Source organism: Meleagris gallopavo, chromosome 1 (assembly GCF_905368555.1).
Source record: "Meleagris gallopavo chromosome 1, MGAL_WU_HG_1.1, whole genome shotgun sequence".
Lineage (NCBI taxonomy): Eukaryota > Metazoa > Chordata > Aves > Galliformes > Phasianidae > Meleagris > Meleagris gallopavo.
This window is the reverse complement of record NC_139404.1, coordinates 48,432,889-48,445,399: the sequence shown is the minus strand read 5'-3', so window position 1 is coordinate 48,445,399 and position 12,511 is coordinate 48,432,889. Positions and strand designations below refer to the sequence as shown.

At 43.7% G+C, this 12,511-nt stretch overlaps 1 protein-coding gene across 2 annotated transcripts in view; it reads right to left on the bottom strand.

Moving 5' to 3' along the window:
• LUC7L2 (LUC7 like 2, pre-mRNA splicing factor) overlaps nucleotides 1-11,637 on the bottom strand; it is a 30,571-nt gene extending 18,934 nt beyond the window's left edge. Inside the window, exons 1-2 of one of the 2 annotated variants that reach the window (XM_085225224.1) lie at nucleotides 11,261-11,637; nucleotides 3,288-3,382 (exon numbers count right to left, since the gene is read on the bottom strand). In XM_085225224.1, the coding sequence (XP_085081350.1) occupies nucleotides 3,288-3,382; nucleotides 11,261-11,321 (156 nt within the window). In that variant the 5' untranslated portion in view covers nucleotides 11,322-11,637. Of the gene's footprint in view, nucleotides 1-3,287; nucleotides 3,383-4,011; nucleotides 5,007-11,260 lie in introns of those variants that run through there. The other variant, XM_010710121.4, reaches the window with a different exon arrangement.
• Between the last annotated feature and the right edge of the window lie 874 nt (nucleotides 11,638-12,511).

Sequence of the window (12,511 nt, the reverse complement as noted above, 5' to 3'; positions counted from 1 at the left end):
ACCTTCAACACAGCCCATTATTTCCATGAAAGAGAAGGGTAACTGAACCAGAAGGAACTGTTCTGGTGGCAAAGCACCCAGAAGAAAATTTAAATTTGAAACAGAGTTAGTATTTATGACTTACAGCCCTCAGTCAAATATTTAGGTTTCCAGGAAGGACTATTTTACCATGAAAGCTACTTCAAGGAAGTAAGACAGAGGAGTACAAAAGGAAGCTCTAAGGAGTCAGAATCTGGGCATTGTTGCCCATCTAGACATTGGAAATCTCCTATTAAACTAAAAATTCAAACCTTTAATCATTTGTGAGTTTGCTTGTTATTGTTTTGTGGCCTTTTTCCCCCCAATAAACACTTCTAATGATAACCAAAAGATAAATCTGATCGAAGTCATCTGACAAAAATAACAACTCTAAATGTTCTTGAGAAGCCCAGAAGTGACGGAAGAACTCATACAGTATTGTTAAAAAGAAAGAAACAGACACTACACCTAAAGACAGAAGAGATGAGATTCACAGAAATCTGGACAAAACAAACTTTCCAATCTTCTACTAAATGTACGTGTGCACTACTGTTGCTGATACACACTGCAGTCTGGGGAACGTGATTTTATCATCAAGGGATGTCAGCATGCGTTCCTTAGTGGAGTTTTGGGTATTCTGCCATTAAAGAACAAATGGAATTAACATATTCTACTGGTAGCAGCAGTTTTACTTGTTTCATACATCCGTGTGTCTTCCCCAAGTGCTTCTGAAGAAGTGGGCAGAATGGAGTAGCACAAAAGTCTGCATTTTGCAGAGGGGAGCAGTAGAGTGCATTTCAAAGGAAGGCAGATATAGCCCCAAAAAATTGGCAATTCACACCTAGTATTTTATTGATATGGTTAAGTCTCTTCATTGACTGCATTATAAACCAGATCAACAGAACCTATTTTTTTGGATAAGCATAAAATTCTAATATTGAATTCAAAGTCACACAATCCTCATCACATATCAATCTTGAACATTAAGATACATTACAATTTTCCTCTCAAAACTCAGGAAACAAATCCCAACAAATCTTCATTTCCCAAATCGTCAATAACCTGTCAGACACGCTATTTGCTTTCTGCTCTTGTAAGAGCTGTGCTGTTAAGGTAAGAAGCATGTTTCTTAAGAACACTGAACAGCACAACACTGGATGGGTAATATAGAATGCCTGCTTCTGATGAGTCCCCTGCTGCTACTCCCACTGACAGTATTTGGCTAGTCACTGCTCTTCTGAACCTAGAATGACATCATGGATCACATTTTGTCATCTGATGCCTACTTGAATTTTGAGGAAGAAAGCAAGTGACATATACTCACTGAATAAATACTCCAAGAGCAGCAGCAGAACTCAGAATGAGACAGAAGAGAGCTTTAAGCAAGAACCAACATACTCATAGACAGGCCCAGCCTACATGCCTGATTTGCACTGTAAGAGGTATTACTGGATGCTACCTAGAACCTTTAGAACTATAAACAACACTTACTTGCTAACAACAGCCATTCTAAAAGTATTTGTTTATGGAAATTATACCACAGTGGAAAGCTGTCAAACTAACATTCGAAAAGGACCCTGTGAATTCTGTTCAATGACCTCAGACATTTTTGTAGCATGCATTTATGTCCCCAGCCATGAGGTCTTTTGTTCACCACGCAACCAAAGCGCCAGACAACATAACAGATGGGAAAAGAGGAACATGTTCCTTTTCCCCTCCGCTTCAGAGTTACACATAAAATAGTTGAAAAATAGAACTACACATGCACACTATACATACACAGTAATGATACATAATGCATTGTTATCAAGTTGTTATCACTTACACGGCCCTAGCTTCAGCATGCATTATGTTCAGTTGATACCTAACACAACACACAAGAACAAGGCAAAGGAGGCACAAGCCTTAAGAAGGGGCTGAACAAGGGGAGCTTTTCTATTCCACTGCCTTTTTTATTAAGACAAATCTTAAATTCTCTAGTTCCGTTCTCCTACTCGTTTTGCCTCCTGACGATGTGTTTCATGATAATTAAAGTTGCATCCACTTTTCTAGGGACTTCTCATAGAAGGCAAGGAGAAACTGTAGTTATTGGTCTATCAGTAGAAGAAACGACAAAATAAGTAAAGCAAACAAATTTAGTACAGCCGTGAGTCTTTGAAGCCCTTTGATTTACCAGAAATATCACGGTTATTTAAGATGACAGCTATTCATATTGAAGGATAAGACATAGGTAAACCAGTTACCAAGTCTACATATTTCAGTTTTTCATCTTGGAAATGGACTTAATTCTGTATTTCACTGAAGACTCCAATCAAGTCAGCCATTTCAAAGAGTAAGGTACAGAGAACTAACAATGCTTATTATTAATACTTCAAATAGCCCTTAAGACATATTTTCCAGTGCTTATTCTCTCCTCTGCCATAGGGTAAGAAAAAATGCCAACACAAATAAGAAAACCTACTGAAGTGCTGCATTAAGAATAGTAGGCAAACGAGATCCAGTACATCAACACACTCATCTATCAGCTGTTTTGAGGTAACTGCCCACATGTACATTCTTTTTCCATAATCAGCATAACAACTTCCCTGCCTTTCACAAAGGCACCCCAGAGCGAAGCACCACTGCTCTAGAAAAGTCACTGGCACATGTCAGAGCACTTTGTTCCTACATAGGAACCTCTGATACAGAATCAAAAATCCAAGACAAGTTATTAATATACTACAACTAGAGATTTTTAAATTGCCTTAAATCTGTAAAAATAGGACAGTAACTGGATATCATGCACTTTGTCACTTATGTGCAATATATTTCACTTCTAGAAATACAGTTATTGGTACTTTCAACTGCTGTCACAAAAATGCAACTGAATTAAAAAAGAAAAACTTCTCTTCCCCTTCAGATGCCAACAGGAAGTTTTAAGGAAGTAACTTCATGCATTTGTATAGAATTTTATAGGAGTATTTCTGCTAGTTGCAACACTACCAGTGTATAAACACTTTGTTACAGCATAATTTACGTAGGTAGTCTTATCTGTTTTAGGTTTTGTATGCTATAGCGAACAAATATGAATTTCTAAGTAATAATTAACATACAGTGCCAGAAATGGAGAGAAAAAAGCCTCCGTAATACAAAATTCAGTTTTTGTATGAAAGTTGGCACGAATCCAACCTGTGGTTGAAAACCACAAAGTCAACAGATATTAAAAAAGATCAAACGTAATTCAATTTTGCCATTCTTAACTAAATGAAGCAAGACACTCAGTTACGTACAGTTCCAGAGAGGACATCATGAGGGCAGCAGTTGAGGAGGTGACTCTTGCACACTCTGTCATCACTGAACTTGATTCGCTGGCGGGTCGTGTCACCTGCAACATAGAAACCAACACAATCAGGTTAGAAATCTGGGGAAGCCAGACACATTCTGCAAGTTACATGCAAAGCATTAACACTGTCCTGTCACGTAGTGAAGACCTACAGAGACTAGAACTTAAAACACTCTATGCTTCGTTGCCAAATAAAGCCAAAACCACAAATACATATTTTAATGCTCTACAGTGCTATTGAAGGATACTCTCATACTTCCCCTACAAATATGTAGTGTGAGAAGTGCTTGAAACCAGAAGGGCAGTATTAGCTTTAAAATACTTTGCTACAACAGCATTTGTTAAACAAGCTCTATTCATGTTTTGTATGAAATAGCAATGTACTTCTATGCAACAATTAGCAAATAAAAGCAGCTTCATAAACAAAATGATACATAGTGAGTCTTCACTGAATCCCACCTGATACTCATTTTATTGTTTTGCTTTTTGATGTAAAGCACCCTCTTACTTCTGACAGGAGTAGCATAAAGGGTTGGCAGAGGAATGAATTTAAATGCTTAAAAACCTGAAAAAAAGTCAGTCAAACATATGGACTTAGCCTATATGCAAAATTATTTTACAGATGTTTGCATATAACTGCATCATAAGCCATAATACATCGTTTTTCCTACATGCTGTTTGTTGGGATGGGAACATCTTAATTGCATCTTCGTCATGGCAGGTTGCAGTTCCAGCATCAGCAGAGGCATCAACCTGTGCACGCTCTGACATCCAATTGCAAGTTTAAAGAACCCCATCTGGGAGCAAGACCTGAAGTCTCCAAATCAAAGTCACTAGCTGGTATTTGGGGGGACGGAGAGGGGGTGGGGAAATATGCTTTCCTTCAAGTCATAACGTCATTGTCACAGAGATTCAGAAGAGAGGTTGCTGCTAAGGCTCTCTTGCTGTTAAGATACAGGCATGATGAAACAAACACCTTAATCTCTTTCAGTATTCATCTATTTATTCATAAAAAAATAAAAACGTGTTCAAATGTTTAATCATTGAAAACCTACTGGTGAATTACTGAAGCAAGAAGGGTTGCTGAGTGAAAAGAGACATACAATGAGTTCATATAGCAATCTTATCCATTTCTTCAAGTACTATAAAGAACATGGATGCATTTTGCAGTTACTACATTTTTATGACTCGATTGGAAATGCTGAGAATTTTGAATTTATTAAACAATTCAAAAAGTCAAATCCATTACTTAGGTAAATACGACAGAGGGGAATTAAAAAAAAACCAACACGTTCAGCCTTTCTCATGATACAATCACATTTATGCTCCATGCATAGGATGCTAATATAGCATTTTCAGCTGGGCCCAGTTTCAGATTATTAAGCAAACAAAAGTTCCCCAGAACACCACGTGCTTAATTTGACTGCAGGGATACAACAGCTAAACCCAGTAATCCACAGGCTGAAGGCAGCTTCAAAGCAGTTCAGCAATAGGTTTTCTGGAGGTTAAACTTACCACTGTTACTCACACCACTAAAAATTTAGAGCAATCCCTTTGTAATCATGCCTGCTACTGCAGTAAAGAATTCCATGTTTTGTTTTGCTTTTTAGGAGGTGGATCCATAGTTCGTTGTTGTTTGTTTGTTTTAAAACACAACTGCGTTTGTTCCACATTCATTAACACATCTGAAAAGTTAGCGATAACTCACGGCTCGGCGAATGCGGGGCCTTTCTGACACTCCCTTGCAGATTGATGTAGACAGGCAAAGATACATTGAACCTTTATAAATAAAACAAGGGGCCAGATTGTTCAGTTTGTATAGAATAATCGACTCTGCCAGCAATTTTAATACAGCATCTAGAAATACACGTTGACTGTAAAGATTCTTCTACATAAAGACAAATGAACAAAATCAAGAGAACTGTTGAAAAAAAGGCAGCTGACAGCTATTAGGCACTAACCTAGCAGCAGTTAAGGAGGTCCCAAGACTAGGAAATTGCTGAGGGACTGAAGGTTCCCTAGGTAAAGCTGGAAAGAAGTATTTTCACAGACATTACCTCAACGCCCAGAGGCCGCTGTGTTTGTATCTCTAACGCAATTAGTGACTGACTCTGCAACGTGGGCTTTTTCCCTCTAAGGGGCTAGCGTGATAATCACAATCACCAAGCTGGGATGAGACAACAGAGAAAATAAAGAGGTACCAAGAACAGATCAAATGGCATCCTTATAAATGTATTCCACATTTACACTGCAACTGACATTCACATTTCTGCACGGTGCCTTTGGTCTGGCATTTCAGACCTTCAGAGAGGTTCCTGCACACAGAACGCTCTGATGCATACATTTTCCTATCTACATTCCCCATTCTTTCTAATCTATGCCGTTTCTGATTTTGAAAGAAAGAAAAGGCGCTGCGTCCAACCTCCTACCGATAACTGAATTGTATATCCCTCTTAGAACTCCTTCCAAACCCCAACTGCCTCCTAAGAAAATATATTTTATTTTTCTCGTGACTTTTGTAAGCTCTGTACCCCCAGAACGGCGCAGAACTGCTGGCAATGCAGAAGATGCAGCCTGCTGCCAGCCTACACATCAGTCATCTGCAGAGGGTCGTGACCTCTGGGGTCTACACGAGCTGCTGGAGGGGGTAAATGACACTACACCCAACACTCAGCATACTGCAGAGTCAGAAGAGCTTCTCAGAGGCACTCACAGAAGTGTGAACGCAATTGTTCCTAAACCCAGGGTTTCAGAGGTCACGCAGCCCACACCGCACTTATCTGCAGCAAATTATACTTAAGCTGGGGCACTCTTCATACGGCCAACGCTAAAGAACTGTTAGGAGTACTTAAAGGCTTTATATATTCTGTAAAAAGAAAACAGATCCGAGGATCAAGTAGTTGCAGTCATCTAAGTTTTAGAAGCGGCCTTAAACGCTGCTAAAGACGACACCACCACTAATATTTCAGATCTCCTAAATTCTACTTTAATAGGTAAATCATTAAATTAGCTCAGAATAGCAACTTATTTAACCCTTGATCTTTAGCACTTGTGCTCACTAAGAAATCAAAGAAGACAATATCTATTACTGTAAGCCACTCCGGTGTTTCCAGTGATTTTTTTTTTTTTCCACTGAAGAAAACCATCATTGGTAAAATGTATATAAAAGTAACAGAAAAAAATCACTATTTTTGCTCAAGAAACAGCTCTAGTTTTACGCAGTATGATTTGGGCAAGGCACATTTCTATGCCATACTGCATAGGTTGCTCCAAAAGTAATGCTTCCCATTTATTTTCATGGAAACTACAACACAGAGCACAGTAACACTTCTTGATAGAAGAAATCCTCATTACAAAACACTAGTTTTCAACACAGCCGTCGTTATTAGCCATGCGTTTTCACCAACGAGGAACATGCTGCACTTGTAAAATCTGTTGTTGTCCCTGCTGCTGGAATGCACCATGCACCACCTCACTGCTCTCACACCCACTGTTTGGTCTCCACAAACCTGCAGCAAACATCAATGGGTGCCATTTTTTCCACATGGGAAATGCAATGTCCCTTCCTTCATACGCACTTCCACATCAGACGCCATTTTGCCAGCCTGCCCCCCTGCTGCCATACCACCAGCATCCACCTCTAATATCGTCAGCCAACATAATCAAATAGCAGGCATTGCTTTTGGAGCAGCCCTCGGAGATTTTCATCACAGTCCAGCAGAACAAATATGAATCCACTGATCGTGTAATATCATGTTAAAGACTGTGTATCAAATTTTATCAGCAAAGCAAGCATCGTATAACAAACACTCAGCATCTTTCCTTAGCAGAACCTCACACAGTTGCAGGAGGTACTGCTGCTGTTGCACATGGGAAGCTAATTCTGACTTAGTGTTGCTAATACCTGACACACCTCTCTAAGGGCTGAGCTACTAAAACTTACTAACAAAGCCAGCAAATAGGCACAACTCACTAAGCACAAACATTTCTCTCAAGCCATCTGACTGGATTGATCTTTTCACAGAGTATGCGTGGCTATTACTGACAGATTTCTGAGTCGCTATCAGTTCCACACTTGGGGTAGGTTCTGCTGAAATTCACATATTCAAGATGCTTTTTGCTGCTTTTCCTTTGCTGGGAAGGTATTTGCACTCACTTGGCGGTGACACAAAAGCCATTACTTCCCTCTCCTCATGAAGAGGTTAGATTTGCACAGTCACACGGGTGCCTCTGTGTTAGCAGCCAATTTACATTTCCTGAGGGCTTGCTCTAAAGGTCTCTTGATAAAAGTTTCATGCAAAATTTACACAAGATAAATTCACGTTATTTGAAGTTCTTTGTGTGCAAAGATCTGTGCTGCACTTTAAAACTTTCAGTGTAAGAACAACACAGAGAACAAGGAAATGCTTTGCTAGTCACAGCTACAGATTCTGATTAAGGTCTCCATATACAGCTCAAATAAAGAGCAGGTAAAGCAAAGAGGGGCTGACTGACACTTATATATGTGCTCCAAACATTTAAAGGCTCCAAAGATTAACAAGTTCCTCCTAGTCACACAGTGCAGTATTTGTTAGGAAGCTTGGGAGAACATCTTCATGACTGCAGGTAAACTTCAAAAGCACACCATTTATCTGTCTGTATTTATCTATACAGAAACTCATCAACTTTGCTAGTTGGTCATGTTCTTAGACTAGAACACAGCTTTGGTGTAGTGCTAGTTATACAAAAGTCAAGTACTGGCTGTTTCAAGGTGTGTCCTAATCTCACCTGGGCCTGCACTGCTCTCCAAAGCAGTGACCGTGCTGTGCCACCATAAAAATAACAGTGAGTACTCCTGGGGTACTGATGGTACGATGCGAAGATTTCACTTGAGAAGCACAGTCACAACTTCTAACAGCTGCAAACCTATATGTAAAGATCATTCCCATTTTCTAGATCATAGAGAAAGACATTACCTAACTATGCTATTAAAACTATTTCATGAATCTCAGAGATGAAAAGTCACTTAAAGTAATTTAAAAATTCATACTTTTCAGTCTCTCAGCTTACTCCATATATCTGAGTGACAAATTCACACAGCCTTGGTCATCAGCACTAAATTCACCTCCAAATCATCTCTTAACTGTCAGGTGTGACAAAATCATTTTGCTTAACTGCTAGCACTGAAAAAACAAGACTGATATAACACTTGGATGTAAGTACATAGGGTCAGTACCTTATCTTCCGCGCTCGTTATTTTCCAATATTTGGGGAACCCACAGTATCTATTCAACAGTTTGTACTTAAGCCTCTGCCAGCAGGTACCAGGCAGCAAACGTGGAGAGAGCAGTTTGACCCCAAGCGCATCTCTCCCACTGCCAGAACTCAGACAGAAGGAGCAGGCTACCAAAGAACACAGCTCTCAGCTCTCCCTGCCCACATGCGTAGGGCCCCCGGGGAAAGGATACAGCACAGGGGCAGGCCCAGCATGGCACAGCTCTGGGAAGCCACACGCTGGGCAATTAATTCTGTTTGAAAGAGAGAAGCTCCTCGCTGAGCTTGGTCCTTGTAAGTATTCCTACAGCAACGTGGGTATTCTCTTTGACCAGCACAGAAGAGTGACTTTAGGCGTTCTCGGAGCTCAACAAGACTTAACAGCATTTAGTAACTACACTGCTTGAATACTTCACTTTTGGAGTACATTCGTATCCTCTACAGAGAATAGCTCTGAAAAAGCAACGTAGGCCACATATTCAGGCAACATCATTTGATCTGAGTTCACCTCTGAGTTAGCACTATTCTCACAGAAGACACCAGATTTCCAATTTCCCCATGGGTGAGAATGTTAAGCCTGCACATTCTAGGTACCTTCCCTCACCAAAAAAAAAAAACACCACCAGACTGCAGTGAGTACAACATTCTATTAATGGGGGCGTTCAAACACATTTTGGTCATTCTGAACAACATCAGACATAAATCCCACTCATACACGATTTTTAGAAGCATTTTCAAGTCAGTTCTATGGCCAGGCAGAGGAAAATGAAAGGCAGTGGGGACAGATGCAAGGGGAATCATGAACTTTGACCTATCCAGACTTATCCAGGAGATGAACAGCCCCATTTCACTGAAAGCTGTGATTTGCACATTGCTAGAAACAGAGGATTGATCAAAGATAATGGAGGAAATGGGGGGAAAAAAAAAATATTAAAACCCCTTTACTCTCAGAGTTAGCAGTATTTCAATGACCTTGAGTGTGGCCTTGAATTTATTAAGTACCAGCTTCACTCAAAAGGATGATGATCAGTCCCTGGAAGCATTTTAGATTAAGCGATGTTCCACTACACTTTCTATTTTTTAAGAACCAGAGTGGTGTTACGCTGAGATCCTCAATTCCCTACTTAATTCAATAATGGCAGCCAGGATTACAAACAGCCTTTTCTCCTTATCTTTCCTCATTCTGACTGCTATTTAGAAGCTTCCCGTCCCACCAGTCAGTTTCAGTTCAGCAGACGCTGTTCTAGATTTAGAAGGTGAGTGGGAAGGGGGAGTCCTGTTATCAGCAAAATAACTGCTTTCTCACAAAAGCAAAGGAAATTAGTATGACATTGTTTTTCCCACTTTAGATCTTAAACCTAACTGTCATTTTCACTTTCCAGCAGTTCTCTGAGGTAAATCACATTCTTCTCCCATGGCCCAACGGAAAACATATTCAAAAACTGCAAGAGAATCTCCTGCATTTATATCTTTCATCCAGCCCTTGAAAGCTCTCAGACACAGCCATTGGGGTGCTGACACCGGAATGAGCTGAATTGCACAAGCACTGTGCTATCCTGCCATGCTGAGTGTGCAGCCACACACAGCTGCAACAGGAAGCACTCAAAATCTTCAGGGACAAGAACAATGTGCTCCATTAGGTCCTGCATGCTGACAACTCAACATCCAGCACTGCTCTAGAAGGCAACTTCTGCTTAACTGTAGTTTTCCAATGCATTTACCAAAGAATGAAACTCCCTGAATTGGAAGGAACCCATAAAGGGCCCTGAGTACAACTCCTGTCTTCACACAGGACACCCTTATGCAATGCATCACGAATGCTTTTCGTTAGGAGGTTTATTATATTTAAAACTCTACATTAAAAGAACTGTCAGGAAGGTGGTGCTGCCCCAGACCCAATAACTGAGCACCAGCACATGCGGCCTGCCCAGCAAATGCATGAGGAAACAGATAATAATCATTAACTCCACACAAAGCTTCAACAAACACGCAGCATGCCTGCAGAAAGAACTACAGCATGCAGAATACCCACGTAACCTCTAATTACAGCTTGCCTTCAGGTGCGGTATTCTCTCATTTATAAATGAAATACTGCATAGCTTATTGGGACCCCCTGTTCTCAAGCAGTCCCCAGGCTCTCTGGATTACAGACCACTGCCATCGAATCTTCCATCGACTAGAAGCCTGGCTGTGCCTAAAGCATCTCTCTCGGAATTGCTGCCTCAAATATCAAGCTGTGAGAAAAGGTTTTTGCGGGGGAAAAAAAAAAAGAAAAACAAAACTAAGAGCAAGAGGGGTTCGCCCGCTTGGGTAACTAAACCCCCTTTCAGGAGGCAACAGCAGTCCCACCTGCTGACTACAATGAGAATTTGGGTCACACTTCAGTCAAAAAATAACGCGACAGGCCGATGCTACAGTGGCGGCCCTGGCCCCGGGGGCCATTTTCTCGCTCGCCCCCCCGCCCCGCCCGGAGGAAAGCCCCGCTCTGGGCGGGGTCCGCGGGAAGCGCCTCCGCCGGAGCGGCGGCGGCCGAACGCAGCTCCGCCCCACGGCGCCGCCAATCACCGCCCGCTGCCGCCGCGACCTCGAGGGCTCCGGCGGCCCCGCCCCGCTACCCCCGCTCCCTTCCCCCTACCTCCCCCCCCCGGTCCCGGCGGAGCCGCTTACCGTCCCGGGACGTGCCCATGAGCTGGTCCAGCATGGCGCGCATCTGGGCCTGCGCCGACATCTTGAGTGCGCGGGGGCGGCCCGGCCCGGCCGAGTCACGCCGACTCCCTGCGGCCTACAAGGCCTGAGGCTCTCGGCCCTCCCCCTCGCGTCACTCGCGGATTCGCGCGGCGACGCCGCCGCCTGGGACGAAGCGGGCGCTGCCCGTGGCCGTGCAGCGGACGGAGGACGGAGCGCGAAGCCCGCCCCGCGCCGGACCCGCCGCTGCCGCCGCCTGGCCTCGCCTCCCCTCCCCCCGCCTGGCCGCCCGCTTCCTCTCACGCCTGCCACGCGCGCGCGCCAGCGCTAACGGAAACCCGCGCGCACGCGTCGTGCACCCCCCCTTCACCCGCTCCTCGACGTCATCGCGGACGGAGCCTTTGGCACCCTCTGATTGGTCGCCGTGCGTGGTGACGCGCGGCGCGGCGAGGCCGGCGATTGGGCTGGGAGGCTTCTCACGCGGTGATTGGGCGGGAGGCTCCGCGCAGGCGCCGTGAGGCACGGGCTCGGCGGGCGGCCCCGAGGGGAGCCCGCCCCGTCAGCGGGTGCGCGGCGTTGGGCCTGGCGGCGGCGGGTGCTTTGTTGTGCCTTCGGCTGCCGTGTTGCCCTCTAGCGCCAGGCCGCAGCCGCCGACTGGTACAGGGACCGGCCCAGCTATGAATCTGCCGCCCGCAGCCAGGGGACGCGTTACACTGTCAGGCTTTGCTCGGTGCAACCGAAAGAAAAGGCGACACAAAAAGCCGCCCCGCCCCAGTCGGGATTCAACACGAACTGTGGGGAAGATGCAATGAATCCCCACGAAAGTAGTCCTTACAATGCGTTTGTGGAAAAATTCCTGGTTCGCAGCTTCTCACGAAGTCTGAACATGCCCTGGATTTATTGTTTCCTTTGTCACATTTGGTTTTGGTCGTCATTATGGTATACGGGAGGTGTTGGATGGGGTGAATCCTCAATCCACTCAGAAAGTAAAACAAACCAAAAACCAAAAGCTTTCCCCTTATTCAGCAGGTGAGACTGCAGAATTGCCAATGCAATTTATAGCCTACAAAGCCTTACGGTTTACAGCGTGCGCCTTATCTGACCCACATCACCCAGATCTCCCCGGCCATCTGCTGTACCCGTCTCCTGTGCCTGGGGCTGGGCTGGTGTTAAGAAAAAAGGATAGTATGTGGATTTAGGTAGTTGGATCGAGTGTATCCTCAGCAGTTTGCA